This window comes from Nematolebias whitei, chromosome 21, assembly GCF_014905685.2.
Source record: "Nematolebias whitei isolate Nwh7 chromosome 21, NemWhi1, whole genome shotgun sequence".
Lineage (NCBI taxonomy): Eukaryota > Metazoa > Chordata > Actinopteri > Cyprinodontiformes > Rivulidae > Nematolebias > Nematolebias whitei.
Window position 1 is genome coordinate 26,021,762 of NC_056518.1, and position 20,885 is coordinate 26,042,646.

General features: G+C 38.9%; 1 protein-coding gene across 1 annotated transcript in view; it reads left to right on the plus strand.

Moving 5' to 3' along the window:
• Positions 1–358: 358 nt before the first annotated feature.
• Positions 359–20,885, plus strand: part of tpo (thyroid peroxidase) — a 21,107-nt gene continuing 580 nt past the window's right edge. Inside the window, exons 1-10 of the mRNA XM_037695358.1 lie at positions 359–446; positions 2,676–2,757; positions 2,845–2,972; positions 3,130–3,259; positions 4,803–4,932; positions 5,295–5,495; positions 10,159–10,635; positions 15,138–15,396; positions 17,078–17,248; positions 20,594–20,831. Coding sequence (XP_037551286.1) covers positions 359–446; positions 2,676–2,757; positions 2,845–2,972; positions 3,130–3,259; positions 4,803–4,932; positions 5,295–5,495; positions 10,159–10,635; positions 15,138–15,396; positions 17,078–17,248; positions 20,594–20,831 — 1,904 coding nt within the window. The remainder of the gene's footprint in view (positions 447–2,675; positions 2,758–2,844; positions 2,973–3,129; positions 3,260–4,802; positions 4,933–5,294; positions 5,496–10,158; positions 10,636–15,137; positions 15,397–17,077; positions 17,249–20,593; positions 20,832–20,885) is intronic.

Below are 20,885 nucleotides of genomic sequence, written 5' to 3' on the forward strand. Positions count from 1 at the left end.
AACCCAAAAATAACTTTTTTTTTTTAAATGTTTTTTTAAAAAAAAGCTCTAAACAGATGAACAGGTCAGTTAATCAGGTAAATCTTTAAAATTAAATATTCTCAGAAGGAATCCTGAAGCAGCTTTAGATTATTGAATAAGATGAGCTGAACAAATTAAACTCTTGTTTCCCAAAACTTTGGTGCCAAATCTTCAAGTCTTACTGAATTTTAGGAAAGTTAAAACAACAAAAGGAGTAAAAAGTCAAATCAGTCACTTGTAACGTTTGATGTCATTGCTGTGACCTGCCCTCGAGCTTCAAGCTTTACGTTGACGTATAAAAAGTGTTTCATGGTGAGCAGTGATCGTCTGTGTCACGATGTCGCGTTTCTTTTTGTTTTTCTTTTTAACGTCCGTCTGCGTCGCTCAGACAAGTGTTTCTGCTGATGGAGCCGCGACTTTTAACTGTGAGTGTACACTTTTGTTTATACATGCATATAAAATGTTTAGTGATTTAAACATAAAAGTTGGAAAAAAAAAACTTAAAGTCCACAGACAATATAAAATGCAGCAAGAGGAAACACTTTTAGGAGCACTTTGTTAAAAATAATGTAAGCGCAAGAAAAAAAATGTTTAACTTTTAAATTTATTACAAAGTAGATGAAATCGGTGACAATCAGTAACAACACTTCTGAAGTTTAAGGTTGAATGTTAACATTTAATTTGTGTCAAATATGTTTTATACTTATTTTTCTTTATAATTTCCTATAATACCTTCTCTAAGCACAGGTTGTGTAAAAAAAAAAAAAAGAAGTATTTCTCATCTCTCTGTAAGCTGCTGTATGTTAGCAAAATGTTTGGTTTATTTAAACATTAGAAAACAAGTTTAAAGTGGATCTTTGTCATCTTGTACCATTGACGCCTCGTGTTCTTTACTTTTCGATTCTGATTCATCGAGTGTTTGTAGCTGTGATTAAAGAGCACCTGTCCTAAAATTATTCAAACAGAACGCTGAATAAACGCCAGCAGTTCACTCGAGCCTCGTCTGTCACCCTTCAGTCCGCTTCCTGCAGTCTCAGTTGTTCACAGTTAGACTTCATAATCACAGATGCTTTGTGTCTGATATGATGCAGTGAGAAACCTGTCCAGGGTTTGGATCTGAGGAATCTCCTGCTCTCAGCGAGGCACTGATATTATTGGTGGGACCTCATTGAACTGCGACAGCTGGCGCCTCAATGTTGCTTCACTGAGTGTTTGCAAGCAGCGAGCCATGTAGCTGCGTCTTACTTGTCCAGTTTTTAAAACTCACAGCTGTTTTTGTATTTTGGTTCTGTATTTTAGACTTTGTGCAGATAGTTATAATTTAATCTGCTTTTTTTAAATGAGGATATCAGTTTATTTTTCATATTATTGATAATCTGTGTGGTTTTTAGACCTGGATGTTCTGGGTTGTAGCCTTGGGTGTTTTCTGTCAGAGGAGAGCCCTTATGAAGGAGTCAAAATGATCCCCTTGACAGTTCTGCCTATTTTTAAAAGAAAATTTGTTTTCTAATTTTTGAACACAAGTTCAATTTAAACATGACTACAAGTCATTGAGCCATGCAAGGAGAAGTACCATGAGGGTGTAGAAACTTAAAAAAAAAAAAACTCAGTCACCAACAGGAGCAGCCCAATGAGATTCTGGATAACCAAAGTTCATGCTCAATAACCCAGGTAGAAAATCCAACAAAATTCAGTCAGGCCATCTGGATGGTTTCTTCTTTTTTCCTTTTTCTTTTTTTTTATTGAGATGTTTTGTCCTTAATCCAAAGGACTTCATCAGTCCAAGGAGCCACAACAAACTGAGTCCCACAAGCAGCAAACCCACAGTGAGGAAAAAAAAAAAACATCCAGATGACCTAACTGAACTTGGTTGGATTTTTTTTTACACCTGGATTGTTGAGCAACCACTTTGACTATGACTGCCTCAGAGGAGTCAGTGGGGGAGAGGGCAGGCCCCAGAAACCATCTTATCACCAGCAAACTGGTTGGTCCATGTGGGTTTGCTGCTTGTGGGACTCAGTTTGTTGACATGTTTCGTCCTTAATCCAAATGACTTCATCAGTCCAAGGAGCCACAACAAACCGAGTCCCACAAGCAGCAAATCCACAGTGAACCAACCAGTGTGCTCGTGATAAGATCCACTATGGTGAGGAAAAAAAACAAACATCCAGATGACCTAACTGAACTTCGTTGATTTTTTTTTTACCTGGATTGTTGAGCAACCACTTTGACTATGGCTGCCTCAGAGCAGTCAGTGGGGGAGAGGGCAGGCCCCAGATACCATCTTATCACCAGTAAACTGGTTGGTCCATGTAGGATTGCTGCTTGTGGGTCTCAGTTTGTTGTGGCTCCTAGGAGTAATGTAACCCTTTGGATGAAGGATAAAATGTCTCATAAAATAAATAAATAAATAAATAAAAGAAACCTTCCTAATGACCTGACTAAGCTTTGATGGATTCTGGATAATGCTGATTTATATTTTTAAGTTTTCCAAGATTTGTATAAAATTACACCTATTATTTCCATTGGGTGAATATTAAGTTATGAATTCCTTCAACCTTTATTTAGACAATTAAGCTAATTGAAGCCACTATGCTAAAAAAATGACTGCACTGTTTGAATTCTTTTATTTTGAAATGATCTTTTTGTTCCAGGCTCGACCATCAGAGAGTTGCTGAGCTCATGTCATGAAGAAAGCCTTCAGATCATCGAGAACGCCTCACCCTACAGTCAAAGGTGTTTCACTCTCAGTTCAACTGGAGGGAAAGTTTGCAGCATATCCAGTAACTAACACAAGAACTCAAAATATCTTTTTGTGCTCAGACGAAGCACAACTCAAGCAGAGTCTGACAATCTGGGGGTTTCCAGAGCAGGAGAGGTTTTTCACATGGCCCTGCAGCTTCTGAAGGACAAGGCACAACAGAAATATGAAAGGAAATTTACTGCTTCAGGTAAGTTTTATTTGGAATTTAGTCCAGCTTTAGGATAACTTTCTAATTGTCCTGGCAAAAGATTTTTAAATCATACATCTGAACTTCTCATAACGACCTGCAGCATTGTGCTCAGGTTATTTTCTCCTCAAGAGTTTCGATTGTGTGTCTGTATTAGAGTTGCTGTCGTGGGAAAATGTGAAGCTGCTTGGGGAGCTGTCTCAGTGTCCTGCTGCAACAGATCCAGATGTTTGTGAGCAGAGTCATCACAACAAATACCGCACCATAACTGGACTCTGCAACAACAGGTAGCTCACTGACTTGCAACGAATTGCAAATACCACACCTCTTATTTTGGAGGGCTTTGTCCTTAGGATGGACCCGTCTTTGCTTGAAATGCATCAGTATATTGAGTTTGGAGAAAATCCTTTTGCATTTCTCAGATGCTCCAGTAACAATATGGAATGACTAATGCAAAAATATTTATTGTCCCATCTTCAACTACAGAATATAAATTATTTTTGTTTTGTTTTTTTGGTCCCCCAGTGCAGAGCAAAAAGGGGAAGTTGGAAATACCGTCCATCCATGTACATTAGAAGTATGATAACTTGGATGAATAAGTGATACTGACGTCCTTCTTGGTGTGTGGTTGCATCTAGGTGTAAAAAAAAAAGTTTTCTATAATTAGGTTGCTACTTTAAAATCCAAGATAGCCACAACTACGGTAAATATAAATATGTAAACATGCCACCGCTATCATTTGAGGGAAACTATGCGTTCTAGTTTTAATAATACTTAAAAGTATAGTTTTCTCAAACGACTGGGGTGGTTGAAGATTAATTATTAGGGACAAGGCCCCCATTGGCCACCCCGTGGCTCTGCCATTGCACCTGTTGGTAGATAAAATTGCTCCCTCCACTTACCAGTAGCCGTCACTCTGCATCTCCTCGAACAAGCAAATAAATAAAAATGAACTATCTCCATTCTTCTACACAGTGTAATTCCTTCCCACTTGAATATCTTGCACTAAAAACATTAAAGTTTACTTACATGCCTTGTTTAATTCCAGTTCAGAAAAGTTCTCATCTTGAAAACTACAAACATTCTCTATTCAAATCCCTCAGCGATGGGGGACATCAGCGTACCACTTGTAATTCTTTGGATTTACCATGCCCTAAAGGACTGAGAAACTACTCCAGCATAAATGCAAACTACATTCATTCAAATACAGGTTAATTCCATTGAGCCTTGAGGACTCATTTACAAGAGAGAACTGATTTTAACAAAGAGAGAATATCAAACATAAACAAACGGAATATATCACATGAAATATTGTTCTAGTAATTATAATAATTTCCACAATTTAAACATTTCTATTTATGATGGGTTAAACTAGAAAAAATGCTGTGAATGTACTTTAAACTAGTGGCATTAAAACAATAGTTTATCTAGAGAGCAAGTTTTATCTAGCAATAATGAGAAAAATAAATGTTTAAACATGTCCTCTTTCAGCTGCCGTACTTCTGCTGCATTCATTACAATCCTCTTAAAAACTGTCAGCTGTGAGTCAGATAATGAGAGATTTGTGTTAAATCTGTGGATTAAGTGAGCAGAGTATGATTTAATAAGCTTTTAACTATGTTCATAAAAACCATGTTTAGCTCTATTTGATCAGAGTAAAAGTGGAAAACTTAACAGACACATCGATGATTTAACAGAATTCTGGGTTTAATGTATTTTATGGTAAATATGTGACATTTTAAACACTTTCAGAGGGTTGGGATGGAAACCAAGTGTTCTGTTTTTCTCTGCAGTATTTCTGGACACACTTCATGATTCTCTTTTTGTCAGACAAAATCCTCGCTGGGGAGCAGCCAACACTGCCTTGGTCAGATGGCTTCCAGCTGAATATGAAGATGGGGAGGGAGAACCCAATGGCTGGAACCGAGAACGGCTCCATAATGGATTCCAACTTCCCCCGGTAATCTAAGTCTCGGCTGCAGAAATAAAGTGAGCTGACTCGGCGAGTCGATGTAGCAACACGTTTATTGTTTCCACCCCGTTTTAAAGCTGATAAAGGCCACAGCTGTTTAGGAAGAGACAGGAATAATGAAAAAATTGGCACATATATCTGATTTATTTAAAGTTTTTATCCAGCCTAAAGTTTACTAAGAGCTCAAATTTATTACAAGTCTTCTGTTCGGTTTGATTCATCCATTTAGAGCAGTAGTTAAAATGAAAGAATGAATATGTTAGGATGCAAATAATTTCTGTTTTATGTGCAAATGTGTCTAAAGGTCATGTCCTCCTCAACAATAACAGCAAAACTAAATGTGTCTGCAGCCTCGGCGGGTCAGCAGGGAAATAATAAGGAGCTCCTGTAAATGGAGAGAAGATGACTACTCTCAGCTGCTGGTGGACTGGGGACAGTACATTGATCACGACATGACCTTTACACCTCAGAGCATCAGAAGTGCTGCTTTCTGGACAGATGTGGACTGCCATAAAACATGTGAAAATGTGCATCCCTGCTTCCCCATTGAGGTAAATGGGGAAATGTCTGCATTTTTGCGTTTTTTTTGCTTTGAGCACTTTGCACCCGCTTCGAATGTTATCAGCCATTAAATGGCAATAACGATAATAATGTATCTTTGAACTAACTAGGAGGTAAGCGGGACAGTCTGACCACTACATTTTGGGATGATAACAACTAATAATGGCCATTTAATGGGATGATAACATCCACAGCCGCTCACATTTTGTTATAATTTAAAGTTTTTATGTCTGCTTTAAACTTGAGCCAACAGTTAAAGTTTAACCTCAAATTGCTACAAATGTGTAACCTTTCATAATGGCTCAAGCAAACTAATAGTATTTTTATAGATTTACAATTAATTAAGATAATAGTTTGGTCACTTCTCTTTACAGCATGCAAACATATTTGATTATGTGTAGCACAGGAGCTATTGTCACCGTTTGTGAAACAAACATTTGCTTATTGATTTGTGCCAAGTTCAGTGAGTGTGAGAGATGTCCTCGGCTTTACAACAAGCGAGGCATCATAATTAGTGATTGTAGATCCCAGGACACAAGTTTTCATGTCTCTATTATCCTAACAAGACTTTAAGGCCTTGTTGAGGAAACTCTCCCCAGTGTTTGATCTAATTGTTTCAGTTGACAGCATCGTTGCCAATTCAGCGACTTTAGTGCCATATTTAGTGAATGTCTAGACACCTCTACCAGCTCTTGTTCAAACAAAGCAGCCAATAACAACTTTGTCTGTGTTACGTTTGGAGAATCTGATGTGAAAGCGCATATTGTTCTCACTCACCTGTCCTGAAGCACTCACAGGTGGCCCAGTGCTCAAGTCACAGAACCTTCCTGCTACAGTCAGAGCAGGAGATGTTCACCCCACTGTGTCCAGATGGAAAATAAATCATTCATACACAAAGCAGCCACTGGCTGATCCTGCTGTGGTTGTCATAAAATGCATATTAACACAAACGCAACAAGGTCAGAACTGCATGAATCAACAAAAATCAACACCCAAAAATTATAGCTGACGTGTATTTCCAGTTATTAGTCTGGAAAATGTCTGATTTGTTTACATGGTGGAGTGTGATTTGAAAGTCATACTTCAGTCAGAAACTAGCTGGTGCTCATCCTTTGTGACTTTAGTTTTCATCTTGAAGCTTTCATCTCTTCCTGACCTAATGCTCTGGTCTCCACATTGAGATAAAAAAAAAGTATTTATCTTTGATGATTATTTCCTCTGGTATCTGATGCTGTGCAGCTGGAAGGATTTTTACTGAAACATTTTTACTTTTGGACATTTGTTATGATGCGTAACCATGACAACAATTTGCATTTTTTACAACCTGGAGCAGCTGAGTAACATTGCAAAGCTCAAATAATACCCCAACTACAGCTGGAAAACAAGTTGGATGAACTTCAAGCCTTAACGAGGACCCATCCAGAGTATTGGGAATGCAGTGTTATGTGTTTAACTGAGACATGGCTGCAGCATCATATCTCCGGCTCCATCATTTTCCTGCCAGACTTTCTGACCATACGAGCAGATAAAGATTTAAAGAGGAGTAGCCAAAGCAAAGGAGGTGGGTTAGGAGTGCAGATGGTGTAAACCAGGACATGTAACTGTGAAGTGTCGTCTACAGTCCAGATATTGAATTGTTAGCAGTAAGTTTTCATCCATATTTACCAAGAGAGTTCACCATTGTGATTTGGCAACCACTTACATTCCACCCTATTCCTTTGCTGAGACTGGTTGTGATGTCATCAGCTCAGTGGGTGCAAAGCTACAAACGCAACACCTTAGTGCAGGGCTATTCAACAAAACTGCTCAGGGGGCCGCAGTTTCTGAAAGCCAACAGCTCGGGGGGTGGCCATCCAGCGATTAAAATCATAAACCAAGGTTTAATTCAATTCAATTCAATTCAATTCAAAAATACTTTATTAATCCCAGAGGGAAATTAAATGTTGTTGTAGCTCATTTTCCTTGTTTCATAAAAGAGTTGTTCTAGATGTTGATGGTTGTGGGCGGGAAGGATCTCTTGTGATGGTCCGTCTTATAGCAGATCTGAAAAAACTGGCCACAGACGTTGATCCGTTTACTTGCACTTGTTTGGCCTCCTGGGCTTCAGGATCACCTGAATGTTGGGCAGAAATCCTCCCAGGGCAATGGCCACTCCTCCCAGCAGCTTGTTGAGCTCCTCATCGCTGCGGACAGCCAACTATAGGTGCTGATGGACGATCCTGTCCTTCCGCTGTCATGAGCCGTGTTTCCTGCTAGTTCCAGGATCTCAGTGGTCAGGCACTCGAGCACAGCTGGCAGGTAGATGAAAATGCGTCCACAGAACATCATTTTCAACTCATTTGAAATTTAGGGCTGTAGTTGAGATATTACTTGAGCTTTTGAGATATTAATCAGCTGCTGTTGGTTGTAGAAACTGCCTTGTTGCCATGGTTACGCATCATAACAAATGTCCAAAACTAAAAAAGGTTCAGTAAAAATACTTCCAGCTGCACAGCACCTGATACCAGAGGAAACAATCATCCAAAAACTGTGATTTACATCCAGAAAAAGAGGAATTAACGTTTCCAAAAGCAAAATCTCAGAAGGAAAGTAACAGAGCTGCTCCAACATGCAGCCACCTTGAGCGGCTCAATTCTAGAATTTATGATCTGTTACCTTTTACATTTGTTTATTTTATTGCATTGAATCATAAATGAAATAAACAGAACCCAGACCCCCCCCCCCCCCCCCCCCCCCACACACACACACACTATTTTTTTCTTCTTAATTTTTTATTTTTTAAATAAAGTAGGCCAGATTGAAGTCACCCATGGGCCACCAGTTGAATAGCCCTGCCCTAGTGCGTTTGTGGCAATATCTGGTTATTTTTAATCATATCTCACTCGCTGCTACACTTCTGACGTTCCAACAGTTTTTCAGCTGCTCTACCAGAGATAACAAAATGCTGGAGGCTAATAAAGAAGGCTGACTCAATTCTGGGGACTCCTCTAGAACCTTTGTAAATGATTGTACAAAGAAGGATTCTTCATAAAATGAAGAACATTAAATACAACCCTCAGCACCCTCTTCATCAGACTCGTACAACAACAGTGTTTTCAGTCAGAGGCTTCTTCAGATCCGCTACAAGAGATCCTTCCTGCCTACGGACATCAGCATCTAGAACTACTTTTTAATGCAACCAGGATGATGAATTACAACAAAATTTAATTTCCCTCTGGGATTGATAAAGTATTTTTGAATTGAACTGAACTGAAAACATCATCATGGTAGTTTTTGTAAACTGAGTACAGCTGGCTTCAATTGCCAATGAGAGGTTAGGGAACATTTGGTCTAACAACACACTGGAGCCACAGTAGCTCAGTGGTCAGCGCAGCAGTGTTGTAATCCTGAGGCTGCAGGTTTGAGCGCAGGTTGCATCAAGAAGGGCATCTGGTGTAAAATGAATGCCAAATCTTTTGTGTGAGCTTGCTTGTTGTGGTGTGTTGAGTGGAGCAACTGAAAGAAAAGCTATACAAAATACGTAGTGGGTACTTTCAGATCAACCGCTGCAGCTTTGCCTTGCTTCTCACACACAAACTGATAAGTCTGTAACATGGTGACATGGAACATGAAGCATGTATAAAACAAAAAACATTAGGCAGGTTAACAGTTGTCAGCATTTTGCTTTGAATAATGTCTGAAATAAAACCAGTGTGAGGGAGTGGGGTGATTTTTACTGATTCAATCATGAGAACAAAAACTAGAGACTTGGGTTTATGAGTCTACAGTTGAGACAGATTTCAAGGTTCAAGGTTCTTTATAATCATTTGCATCCCATGTGGTACATGAGGTGGAACATAATTGTGTACACTGGGTCCCAGTTACATCCAACAACAGCAACAATATAAATTGTAAAAGGAAACAGTAATACGGATCTAAGTTACAGTATAAACGAAGAAATAAGCTAAATTAAGAAATATGCTAAACATTAATAGCGTAAAACTATACACCAAGCAACATGAGTCTGTGTGAGTAGATGAGTACAAATGAATACAACAGCATGAAGCAATCAACAGCATGAGACCAGCAGCATGGATAATCTGCAGCACATCACCAATCAATATGGCATTGCAGTGATTTTTAATTATTATTTTTTCACAGTGATTGTCCTGGTTAGGGATTTGTGAGTCTTAACAGCCTCAGGGTAGAAGCTGTTCCTCAGTCTAGTGGTTCTACACTTAATGCTCCTCAGCCTCCTGCCTGAGGGGAGTGGGGCAAAAAGTGTGTGCTGGGCGAGTGGGGTCCTTCATGATGCAGGGGACTCTCTTCCTGCATCTGGAGGTGTAGATGTCTGTGATGGTGGGGAGGATGACTCCAACAGACTTCTGTGCAGCCTTCACCACTTTCTACAAAGCTTTTCTTTCTGAAGCTTTCCTTTGGTCTTTATGCAATGCATCTATTTTTCAGCAAGTCAGCCATCCATTTTGTCTTTTTTTTTGTTTGTTTCATAATAAAAAAGTGCAGAAACAAATGAAATGTATGCAGCCCCAACGCTTTTTAAAATTCACCTTCTTGATGTTGAGGTCTTCTTAGTGGCAAATTAGTTTGTTTATCAAAACCTTTACTTTAAAAACTTCCTGTGGGATTGAAAGTAATGTACTGTCATTGTTCCAGATTGAAGGTTCGCTCTGCATGCCTTTTCGTCGCTCCACTCCAGACTGCTTCATCACTTCTGGGTCTGATTTCCATCAAGTCCTGCAGCGACAGCAGCTGAATGCCATCACATCATACATCGATGCTTCTCTTGTTTACGGCCACACTCCAAAACTAGAGAGCACCTTTCGTGACCTTTCCGGCCTGAGTGGAAAACTCACCGTCAACAAAAGATTCAGGGACCAAAACGGAAGATCTTTTCTTCCTTTCGTAGTCAAGACGCCATCAGCGTGCCGCACGGATCAGCAGGGGGAGAGAGTGGAGTGCTTCAGGGCCGGAGACAGTCGGGTCAACGAGGTTCTTCCGCTGATCGCTTTGCATACGCTGTGGCTCAGGGAGCACAATCGAATCGCCGAGGCACTGAAGCTCATCAACGATCACTGGAGCCCTGAAATCATCTACCAAGAAACCCGCAAGATTGTTGGAGCCATGCACCAGGTATATCAGGAGCTTTTTTCTTAACTGTGTGAAAATGTTTTCTAAACTCAGAGGAATATAAACCCAAAATCTGGAAAAGTTGTTGCTTTCTCTTCTCAAAGTAAAATAAGTTGTTCCAAATGCTATAAAGTAAAGTTACACTGAGCAGCATTTAGGTTTGTCTTACATTTTGTTTGGGGTCACTGCTGTTCTGCAAACCTGCCTGTTGTTGCCCTTTCTGCAGCAGAGCAGAAAGACGACAGTGATTGATTAAACTGACTCCTTTTAGTTGCAGGCTGAGCATTATCAGCGATGAAGAAATGTTAGGCTCATATATTATTCATTTAAATATATATTATCGCATGCAAATGATTCATTTAATCCACTAAAGTTCAGCAGTGACCCTGCGAGCCTGCAGAGTAATATTTGAGCAAGGAGAAAAAATAAGCCTGTAATAATTCAGATCTGAGTGCAGCACCAGCAGATCAACATTATTATTTTTTTCCAGGTAAATCTGACAGTGTCAGGGTGGAGAGGTTTAAAATATTGTGAGGTGGGCTAAGATGTAGGAAGGTGGAAGATTTCCAAGCTGCAGTGACAGCCAAAAATAAATATCTGGGCTGAGCAGGATGCAAACTGATGTCGTCTTCAAAACAAATAGAATTACAAATGCCACATTTAATTAATTATTAAGAGTAGTCAATTAAAGACCCAGCATTCCTTTAAAAAAGCATATCGTCAGCTATTTGTGCCAGTTTTCAACTAAAATCCTCTTATGATGCAGAAGAAACGTGGTCAAACTTTATAAATTTCTATTCAAATGTTTTGTACAGTTTTTATACAATATGAGACGTGACAGAGCTCAGAGGATGTGTTAACAATAACTTTTAACTACTACCATCTTTTTTTTTTTTTAAGTCAGCGCTCCGCAATTTTTTTTGGTTTGCTAAGCTCAGTTGGTTGTGGCGGCCATCTTTAATTAGATTGAGTTCAGTTATAGATGTACCTCGAATGATTACGTTCAGAGTTTAATTTAAATCTACTCCAGAAAAAACACTCACACAAGCAAAAAGCCTAATTTGACATGCTTTTGAAAATGATTGCAAACTCAGGGAACGCAAGAGGAAAAGGAGCTGAAGTCCCGAGAAAAACTTTGACGACCTTCATAAAGTTTGGAAAATAAGACTACTTGAAAAGATTACAAGTCCGGCTGCTCGAACAGAAGGCATAAAGAAATGAGGGATGCTCCAAGACTTTTGGACAGTACTGTATATACAGATATTACATTGGAGATTTTTCTACTATTTTGGGATATCCACTCCTCCCAGTTGTGCGATACTACTGGGAAAACAGGATCTAACTGCAGCTCTTTGTAGGTTTCAGTAGCTGACAGCTCTGTTGTGGTTTTCACTCTATATAGTTGAGTCCCAACGCACACACACACACACACACACACACACACACACACACGCACACACACACACACACACACACCATCTGTTTCCTTTACAAACAAGCTGAGTTTAGTCTCGGCGTTATTCACTGAAAGCATCACTTTAACAGATGGAAATGTGAGCTGCAGCAGTAATTAGAGCCCAGAAAGCTTTTTCCAGGACATCGTGCAGTTGACAGGAAATGAAACACAACCGATAAATGTTTTAGGGCTCAAAGCGGGTGCCAGATGGGCAATCAATGAATGCAATTAGTTACAAATACAACTTTAATTGTTGTCTGTGTGTTTATGTCAGACATTGAAAGATGCGTTTGCTACAGAGCAGGTCATGTTGCATGTTATCGCTTGCCACTGAAGGAGAGGCACAAAGGTGTTTTTGACTGTGCATGCATGTGTGCATATGTTTTTGTTTCAGATTACATTGTGGGGACCGATATTTAGAAAATTCCTACATTGTGGGGACCAACGTCTGGTTCCCATAAGTCTCGTTGGGGGGTTAGGTTTAGGAATAAGGTATGAATTGCGGATGGGTTAGGGTTAGGCATGTACTAGTAATGGTTAGGTTGAGGGTAAGGGTCAGGGTTAGGCTATAGAAATTAATTAAAAATGAATGGAAGTCAATGCAACGTCCCCACAAAGTTAGAATTACCTGTGTGTGTCATTAGAAAAGTGTCTCATGAACAAGAGAATGGGTTTTAACAAAACACTAAGAAATCATTGTATGTGCTTCAACTGAATATTTTTTAGAATCACACAGATTCAAGATGGCCGCCCCAGGCAACTGACCTTAGCAAACACAAAAACAGCAACAATTAACTAATTTTACGAATACTGAGCTACAATTTGATGTGGTAGTGGCTGAGCGTCAGCATTAATGCATGCTTTGAACACTACAGATTGCAGGATATATTTGCTTAAAATATGTGCCTGAACTGTTAGCCATTAGCAGTCTGTTAGCAAAATATCATGACCCACTGGACAGATTTGAATGGATCTCTCAGAAATAATTCATTAGCTGTACATCAGTAAAACTGATTACTATTTAGAGTAAACTAAATTCAATATGGCCACCACAGCTGACAATAGCCAGCACATAAATGGCTATAACTCAGTCATGTTTACAGATATCGATCTAAAAAATGGTGTGGTAGTAGCTGAGAGTTATCCTCAAAACATTCTGAATGTTACACATCTCACATGATGTCTCTCATAACAACTTTTAGGTTTGATTAGAACTGGTGTAACTTTTTTTTTCCCAGCACAAGATGATCTTAGTTTCATTAAAGCAGAGGTTTGCATTTTATTTTATTTTTCTTGACAGTTTGTAGTAAAGCAACACATTTTTCTTGAAAAAAGTTTCATTTGGTTGAAGAATCAATTTGTTTCAAGCTACTTTTTAATTTGGAGCTAAATTTGTTTATTTATGTTAACATATTCCTAAACTGAACTATGGGAAAACTTTAAATCACCACCTAAGAACTTTGTGGGTGTTTTGCTTCAAGCAGCTAAAACTTTCTTTCCAGCAGACTGTCAGTGGGCGACCACCTGACAACATCAAGCCACAATAAAACAAAGGTCATTTCAATAAAGGAGTTCAAGCTGTGGAAGCTGCTGTTCTACCTGAAGTGAAGAGACTGATGTATTATGGTCCATTACGTTTTAGAACAGAGGATCGGGGGCAGGAGGCTGATCAAATTAGAAACATTTCCTTTATGTGACTTCTTTAAGCACTTACTGTCCTCAAGTAGACATGTTTTTAAGCTTAAGTGAGAGTCAAAATAATAAAAATGGTCACTTTTCTACATGCTGGAAGCTGCTCTACAGCTGCAAAGTTCATTTATTGTCAGAATGTGTACAGTGGTGTGGCTTTTGAGTACTTTTTACTCGTAAAAAGGAGGGAATGGTGGGGGGGGGGGTTCCACAGGGGTCCATCCTGGGTACCCTCCTATTCACTTTATACCTGCTGCCGCTTGATGCTATTTTCCAGAAACACAACATGCCCTTCCACTTCTATGCCGATGACTGTCAAATTTACTTCCCCCTAAGACACAGTGGCACATGCTCTATTCAATCTCTGCTCGACTGCCTGGCTGACATCAGGGACTGGATGGCTTTAAACTTCTTAAGTTTCAATGAAAAGAAGTCTGAAGTCATGTTGTTCCCTCCCAATGACACAATCACAAACCACTGCATGGACCTCTCCGCTCTAAACCTGTCAGAAAAACAAATACATGCATTCATTACATCTAGGCTTGATTACTGCAATTCGCTCCTGTTTGGTATCAGTCAAACCTCCATAGCACGACTACACTGGTCCAGAATGCAGCAGCCCGATTTTTAACCAGTACAGGCAAAAGAGAGCACATTACACCAGTTTTGGCCTCACTGCACTGGTTACCGGTTCACTTTCGAATCCAGTTCAAAATATTCATGTATGTCTACAAATCGCTGAACAGTTCCCCCCCCCCCATCTCTCTGATCTGCTACAACCGTATGTCCCACCACGTTCCCTGAGGTCAGCGGACCAGTTGCTCCTCACAGTTCCAGGAACTCGTCTTAAGCACAGAGGTGACAGGGCCTTCTCTGTAGCAGGACCAAGACTCTGGAACGAGTTACCTCTGCTTGTCAGACAGACCCCCGCCCTCACGGTTTTCAAGTCCCATTTAAAAACCACTACTATTCGGTGGCTTTCAACACCAGATGATCTGTGTTTTGATCCTGTATGCTCCACACTGGTTTGTCGTCATTATCTGCATCGTTTTTATGTCTATATTCTGATTTACTTCATTTTGTATGTTGCTTTGTATGTTACCTGTTGTTCTGTCTGTACAGCACTTTGGTTGGCCTTGTCGCTGTTTTAAGTGCTCTATAAATAAAATGGTATGGTATGGTATGGAATATTTTAAAATATTGTATAAAATCAATATGAAATTGAGACTCACAGCCATCACTATAACAGTGGTAATTTTCCCCATGCTTTATCATTGGTAGGTATAAATTGTCAAACCTATGATACTGATAGGTTATTGTTCTGTTTATGTGATGCCTTCATTTCTTGTCAAACTTCCAGATTATAACAATGAGAGATTACGTCCCAAAAATAATTGGGCTGGAGTCATTTGAACGTTACATCGGGCCCTACAGGGGATACGATCCAACTGTGGACGCCTCAGCCTCCAATGTGTTTGCCACTGCAGCGTTACGGTTCGGCCATGGGACCATACCACCAATCCTCAGTAGACTGAATGCAAGCTTCCAGGAGCACGAGCAATACCCCCACCTGAGAATTCACAAGTCTTTCTTCAGTCCTTGGAGAATAGTCAAAGAAGGTCAGTGCACTCCTCTTATGGCTGTCTTATGAAACTAATATTATACCCTGAAAACACATAAGAAAAACAGAGGAAGAGGAGGAAGGTATTGTATTTGGGTCATCTGTAGCATCCGGAGTGGTTTTCAGTTTTATGATTAGTTGCATGAAGCTCTTGTGACGCACAAACTGCCAGCATATTTATTCCTGTTTTTAGTGTGAAATCCTGCACCAGTATGAAGTGGGAGGGATGATTAATGATAGGCAACAGATGAGCTATGTATGTATGTGAAACTGGTGGTGAGTAACAGTCGAAATAAGGGCAACTGAAGACATCAAGAGAAACATAATGGAAAACTCAGCAACTCAAACAAAGTAAAACACAATAAAAACAGATTAAATTGTACACAAAACTAGAAAAATCAATTCAAGAATGTAACATTTATTAAGTTTTCTATTAAATGTAAAAATCCAAACTTTTACATGCAGATATTTTGTTTCACTGTCAAGTTGTGCAAACCAACTTGATTTTAAAATATTTAACGGCTTCTTCCACTTGCCTGGCCACGTAAACATCCGTATGGCACTGTGGGATTGCTTTTATTTTTATTGCAGTGTTAACATTCATATTAGTTATGTAACCCTAAGTGAAGACAACACGAGATGGGATGATGACCCAATCTCGAGAGGCTGAAGCAGGAGAAACACCATCTTCTGTTGTCCAAAGGCATTTCTTGTATGAGATAATGTTTTATTCATTCCTGCAGTTCAGTCATTTTATTTCCCTAAAATAAACTGTTTAAACACCAGAGAGCACAAAAATGTTTACATAAAGAGAAAACTATTTTTTGTCATTTATGTTAAAGGTCTACATTACAACCTATCTGTACTAGTAAAAATACATACATACATAAGTAAATAAAATACATTTCTTCAATCATGTGAGTCCAATTTGCTGATTCACATAATTTTTTGTTTGTTTTTGTGTATGTTTTTGCAGTCTAATTTGTGCTGTTCTAACCATTCATATATCAAAACATTCAGCTCTTTCAGGAGATGGGTGCTATGAAATTTGTTTTTTGTAACTTTTACAGTTTGTAAAATATTTTACAGTATTTATACATATTTACGCCATTGAAATTCAGTATCAAAATACTTTCTAAGACATTTTCTATAAAAACTGCTTTAGCAAACTCAGATTTGTTTTGTCTGCATTTTATTTTGAGGTTTAAGCTAGCCTTTTGCTACTATTAGTTTTAAGATAGATCTTCATGCTTTTTATAGCATTTAGCTATTATCCTGTAGCTACCAAGTTGCTATTTTTAGCATTTAGCAAGCCTTCTGGTATTTTAGCTACTGTTTTCTTACATTTTGGCATTTAACTAGCTTTTTGATACTTTTAGCTTTAGCCACTGTTTTGCCTCCATTCACTTTTACTTAGCTTTTTTGCTACTTTTAGCTAGTTATTGTTCTGCTTATTTTAGCTTAACAACTCAGTTTCATCTTCTTCAGCAGATTTCAGCAGTCATTCAGCTCTTGGCTTTCACTCGGCCTTTTGACAAATTATAATTTGTCTTGTTTTGTACATTTCTTTGTGGGATTTTTTTTTTCTTCTGCGTATCAGTTAATGCTTCATAATTCTGTAAAACTATACAAAATACATGAAACTTCTTAATGTCAGTAAAAAACGTGTCTGTATCCAGGTGGGATTGAGCCAACCCTGAGGGGCTTGATTGGAACGGCAGCGCCAACGGTTCATGCAAACTCGCTGCTGGTGGAGGAAGTAACAGAGATGTTGGTGGTTCTTGATACACATCAAAATATGGATCTGGCTTCTCTGAATCTGCAGAGAGGACGAGACCATGGACTTCCAGGTGAGACCCCCCCCCCCCCCCCCCATTTTGATAAGTTTTAACATGTCACCCATTGAGAAATATTAATTGTTGCCTTTTATATCCTTAAAATCTGTATTTACTTAAAATCTATATTTAAAAACATTGTGTTGTGTTTGAGAGGAAATGGCATGTCAAGGTTTGATAGAACAGATAATCAATGGCAGGTCAAGAATCATATGTTAAGATAGAAGTAATATCAAATGTGAACAATTACATTTTAACAATTCATTTTAGGAAATGAGGTCAATTTGTCCTCTAGTAGTCTAAGCTTAAGGCAGTATAACAAGCCAACCCTAACTACAGGATTTATCAAAAAGGAAAGTCTTAACCCCAGTCTTAAAATTGGACAATGTGTCAGCCTCACGGACAGACACTGGAAGTTGGTTCCACAAGAGAACTGAAAGATCTTCCTCCCATTCTGCTTTTGGAAACTCTAGGAACCACAAGTAAGCCTGCAGTCTGAGAGTGAAGTGCTCTGCTAGAAAAATATGGAACAATAAATCTTGAATATAAGATGGAGCTAGGTTGTTGAGGGATTTGTAGGTTAGAAGTAAGATTTTGAATTCAATTCTGGATTTGACAGGGAGCCAATGGAGAGAAGCTAAAACTGGATAGATATGATCTCTCCTACTAACTCCAGTTAAGACTCTGGCTGCAGCATTTTGGATCAACTAAAGACATTTTAAAGACATACTTGGACACCCAGATAATAAATCATTGCAATAGTCCAGTGTAGACTTGACAAATGCATGAACCAGTTTTTCTGCATCATTTTTAGATAAGATGTTTCTAATTTAAGAGATATTACGCAGGTGGAAGAAGGCGGTTCTGGTAAGGTTTTTAATGTGGGGGATAAAAGACATCCTGATTGAAAATAACACCAAGATTTTTAACATTAGAGCTGGAGGCCAGATTAATGTCATCCAAGGAGAGTGAAAGGCTGCAAAATTTATTCCCAAGATGCTCAGGTCCAAAAACCAAACCTTCAGTCTTGTCTGAGTTTAAAATCAGAAATTTAAGGGTCATCCAGTTTTTTATGTCTTTAAGACATGCTTGTAGTCTAAGTAGCTGATTGGATTCATTGGGTTTCATGAACAAATATAACTGTATCATCAGCATAACAATAAAAATGTATCCCATGCTGTTTAATAACTATACCTAATGGAAGCATATATAAGGTAAAGAGTATTGGACCAAGCACTGAGCCCTGAGGAACTCCATGACTATCTTTGGTGTATGAAGAAGATTTATTGTTTACATTTACAAAACTGGAATCTATCAGATAAAGATGTTTTAAACCAATTTAGAGCTGTTCCTTGAACCCCAATATCATATTCAAGTCTCTGTAGTAGAATATTATGAGCAGCTGTATCAAATGCAGCACTGAGGTCTAACAGGACCAGTGTAGACACCTGTCCATTGCCAGAGACCATGAGAATATCATTAGTAACTTTCACCAGTGCTGTTTCTGTGCCATTACAATCTCTAAACCCTGAATGAAACTCTTCAAACAGATTATGGTATTTCTTTGCAGATGTTCACACAACTGACCTGCAACTATTTTCTCTAGTATTTATTTAAAAAAAAAAATCTAGTTCTCTTATTTATTTCATAGTTATTACCATATCATACTAATCAACCTTAAACTCATAACAGGAATGAAAGAATCTCTGTCCATGTGTTCATTTTTATCAGGCTGGACTGTTGTGGTGATTATTTTTTATATTTTACAGCAATTTTCAAAAAGCTGCTGCCTGATTTCTCACTAACTCCATAAAGGTGGAGCATGTTACAACAGTCCTGAAGACACTGCAAAGACCTAAAACAGATTTCTTTAATCCTACAGTGCGCCTACAAATCCTCTCAGATTTACTTAGGCTTTATAAAGCGTTCAGAGCCCTCGGGTCATTTTGGACTCACTCAGTGTTCAAAAACAAGCGAGATGATGCAACTTTTATTTGCCGCAGTTGTTGAACAAATTTGATTTAAACACCTTGAACAGAAAAGAAATACACATTTTTAAATAACAGTGCTTGCTTCAGATTTCATATGCAGTTCATCAGCTATATTTTAATGCAGCTTGATATTTTGGTGTTTTTACGTCCCTGTGAATCTGTGTGAATAATTGATGCGATACAAAAAATAAAAAATAAAAAATACCTTGTGTAGTTAAAAGGAAACTCTGATGATTTTACAACACTTCTTCTTATGTGTAAAAACCTCCGAGCCTGCAGGGAGAACTGTGTGAAAACGGATGCGGCTCAAAGAGCACTCGTGTAAAAATAAAACATCTTGGTGTGTTGAGCATGAGAAAAACTTCACTGCTGATGGAGGCCAGAGGTTTGAGAATACATTAACAGCTGCACACCTTTGTTCAGGGTGAAGCTGATGTGATGTTTACATCAATGCTTACCAAAAGGAAAATGATGTATTTATTGTAAGCAGTACATTAATCAACCTGAGCCACTTTGTGAAGGGCACGTCAAATAAAATGTTCTCATTAAATAAACATGATGCAACTTGCTTAACATTTCAATCTTTGAATAGAAAAATGAAAACAAGAAGAAAATTGGATTTAAAAACGCTTTGAGGTATCAAGACTAAGTTAAAACGTGTTGGTGCATTGGTGCGCTGGGCCGGCCTTCCTTGGCTGTTGTTCCCTGCTGCTCTGGCCCCCGGCCTGGGGCCGGCTTGCGGTCGCTGTCGGGTTGGTGGGGCACATGGACGGCTGTCTCTGTGTGCCTGTTTATGTCTCAGGTTGGGTTTTGGGTGGTCCCCTCTCTTGGATCCATTACCCCCCCCCCCCCTTCGGTGTGTTGTACTCCCCTCCGGTGGTGGGCCCCCCTGTGTTCTCTTTATACCTCTCTCTCTCCTCTATTCCTATCTCCTTCTTTACCTTTTAACCCTTCTCTCACTTTTCTGCTTTGTCATCTCCTTTGTTTTTCATCCCCATGTCCATTACATCTGAAACAAGCCCATAGCAAATTCTAATAAAATTTTATTTTCATATCAAGTGGCGCATTAAGGCCAGCCATAATGCTCTGCTTGTAAAAGTAAATCTGTTGGCATTACTTAGGCAGTATCATAACATACAACATAACTGGATTTTTCCACTTTGGAGTAGGCTGTTGGTGGAGAATCAGTTTTGTTAGGTGTTTCCTCAGACTGATGAAGCCTTCTGGATGGAGGGCAAACATCTCAGCACAAAAAAATAAACTGTCCAGATGACCTGACTGAACATTGTTCAGTTTCATCACAGAATTTTAACAGAATCCCACTTTTCTAACGTGACTAAAATTCAGAAATATCTTGTTTATTTTTCAGGTTACAACAAGTGGAGGAACTTCTGTGGATTGATGCAGATTCAGACCTTGGCTGATCTCACCAAGGCTGTAGGAGATGTCAGTGTTGCTGAGAAGATACTGGATTTATACAAACATCCAGACAACATTGATATTTGGCTCGGAGGACTCGTTGAAAACATCATACCTGGATCAAGAACTGGTCCGCTGTTTGCTTGTCTGATCGGAAAGCAAATGAAATCCATCCGTGATGGTGATAGGTGAGTGTATATATATATATATATATATATATATATATATATATATATATATAT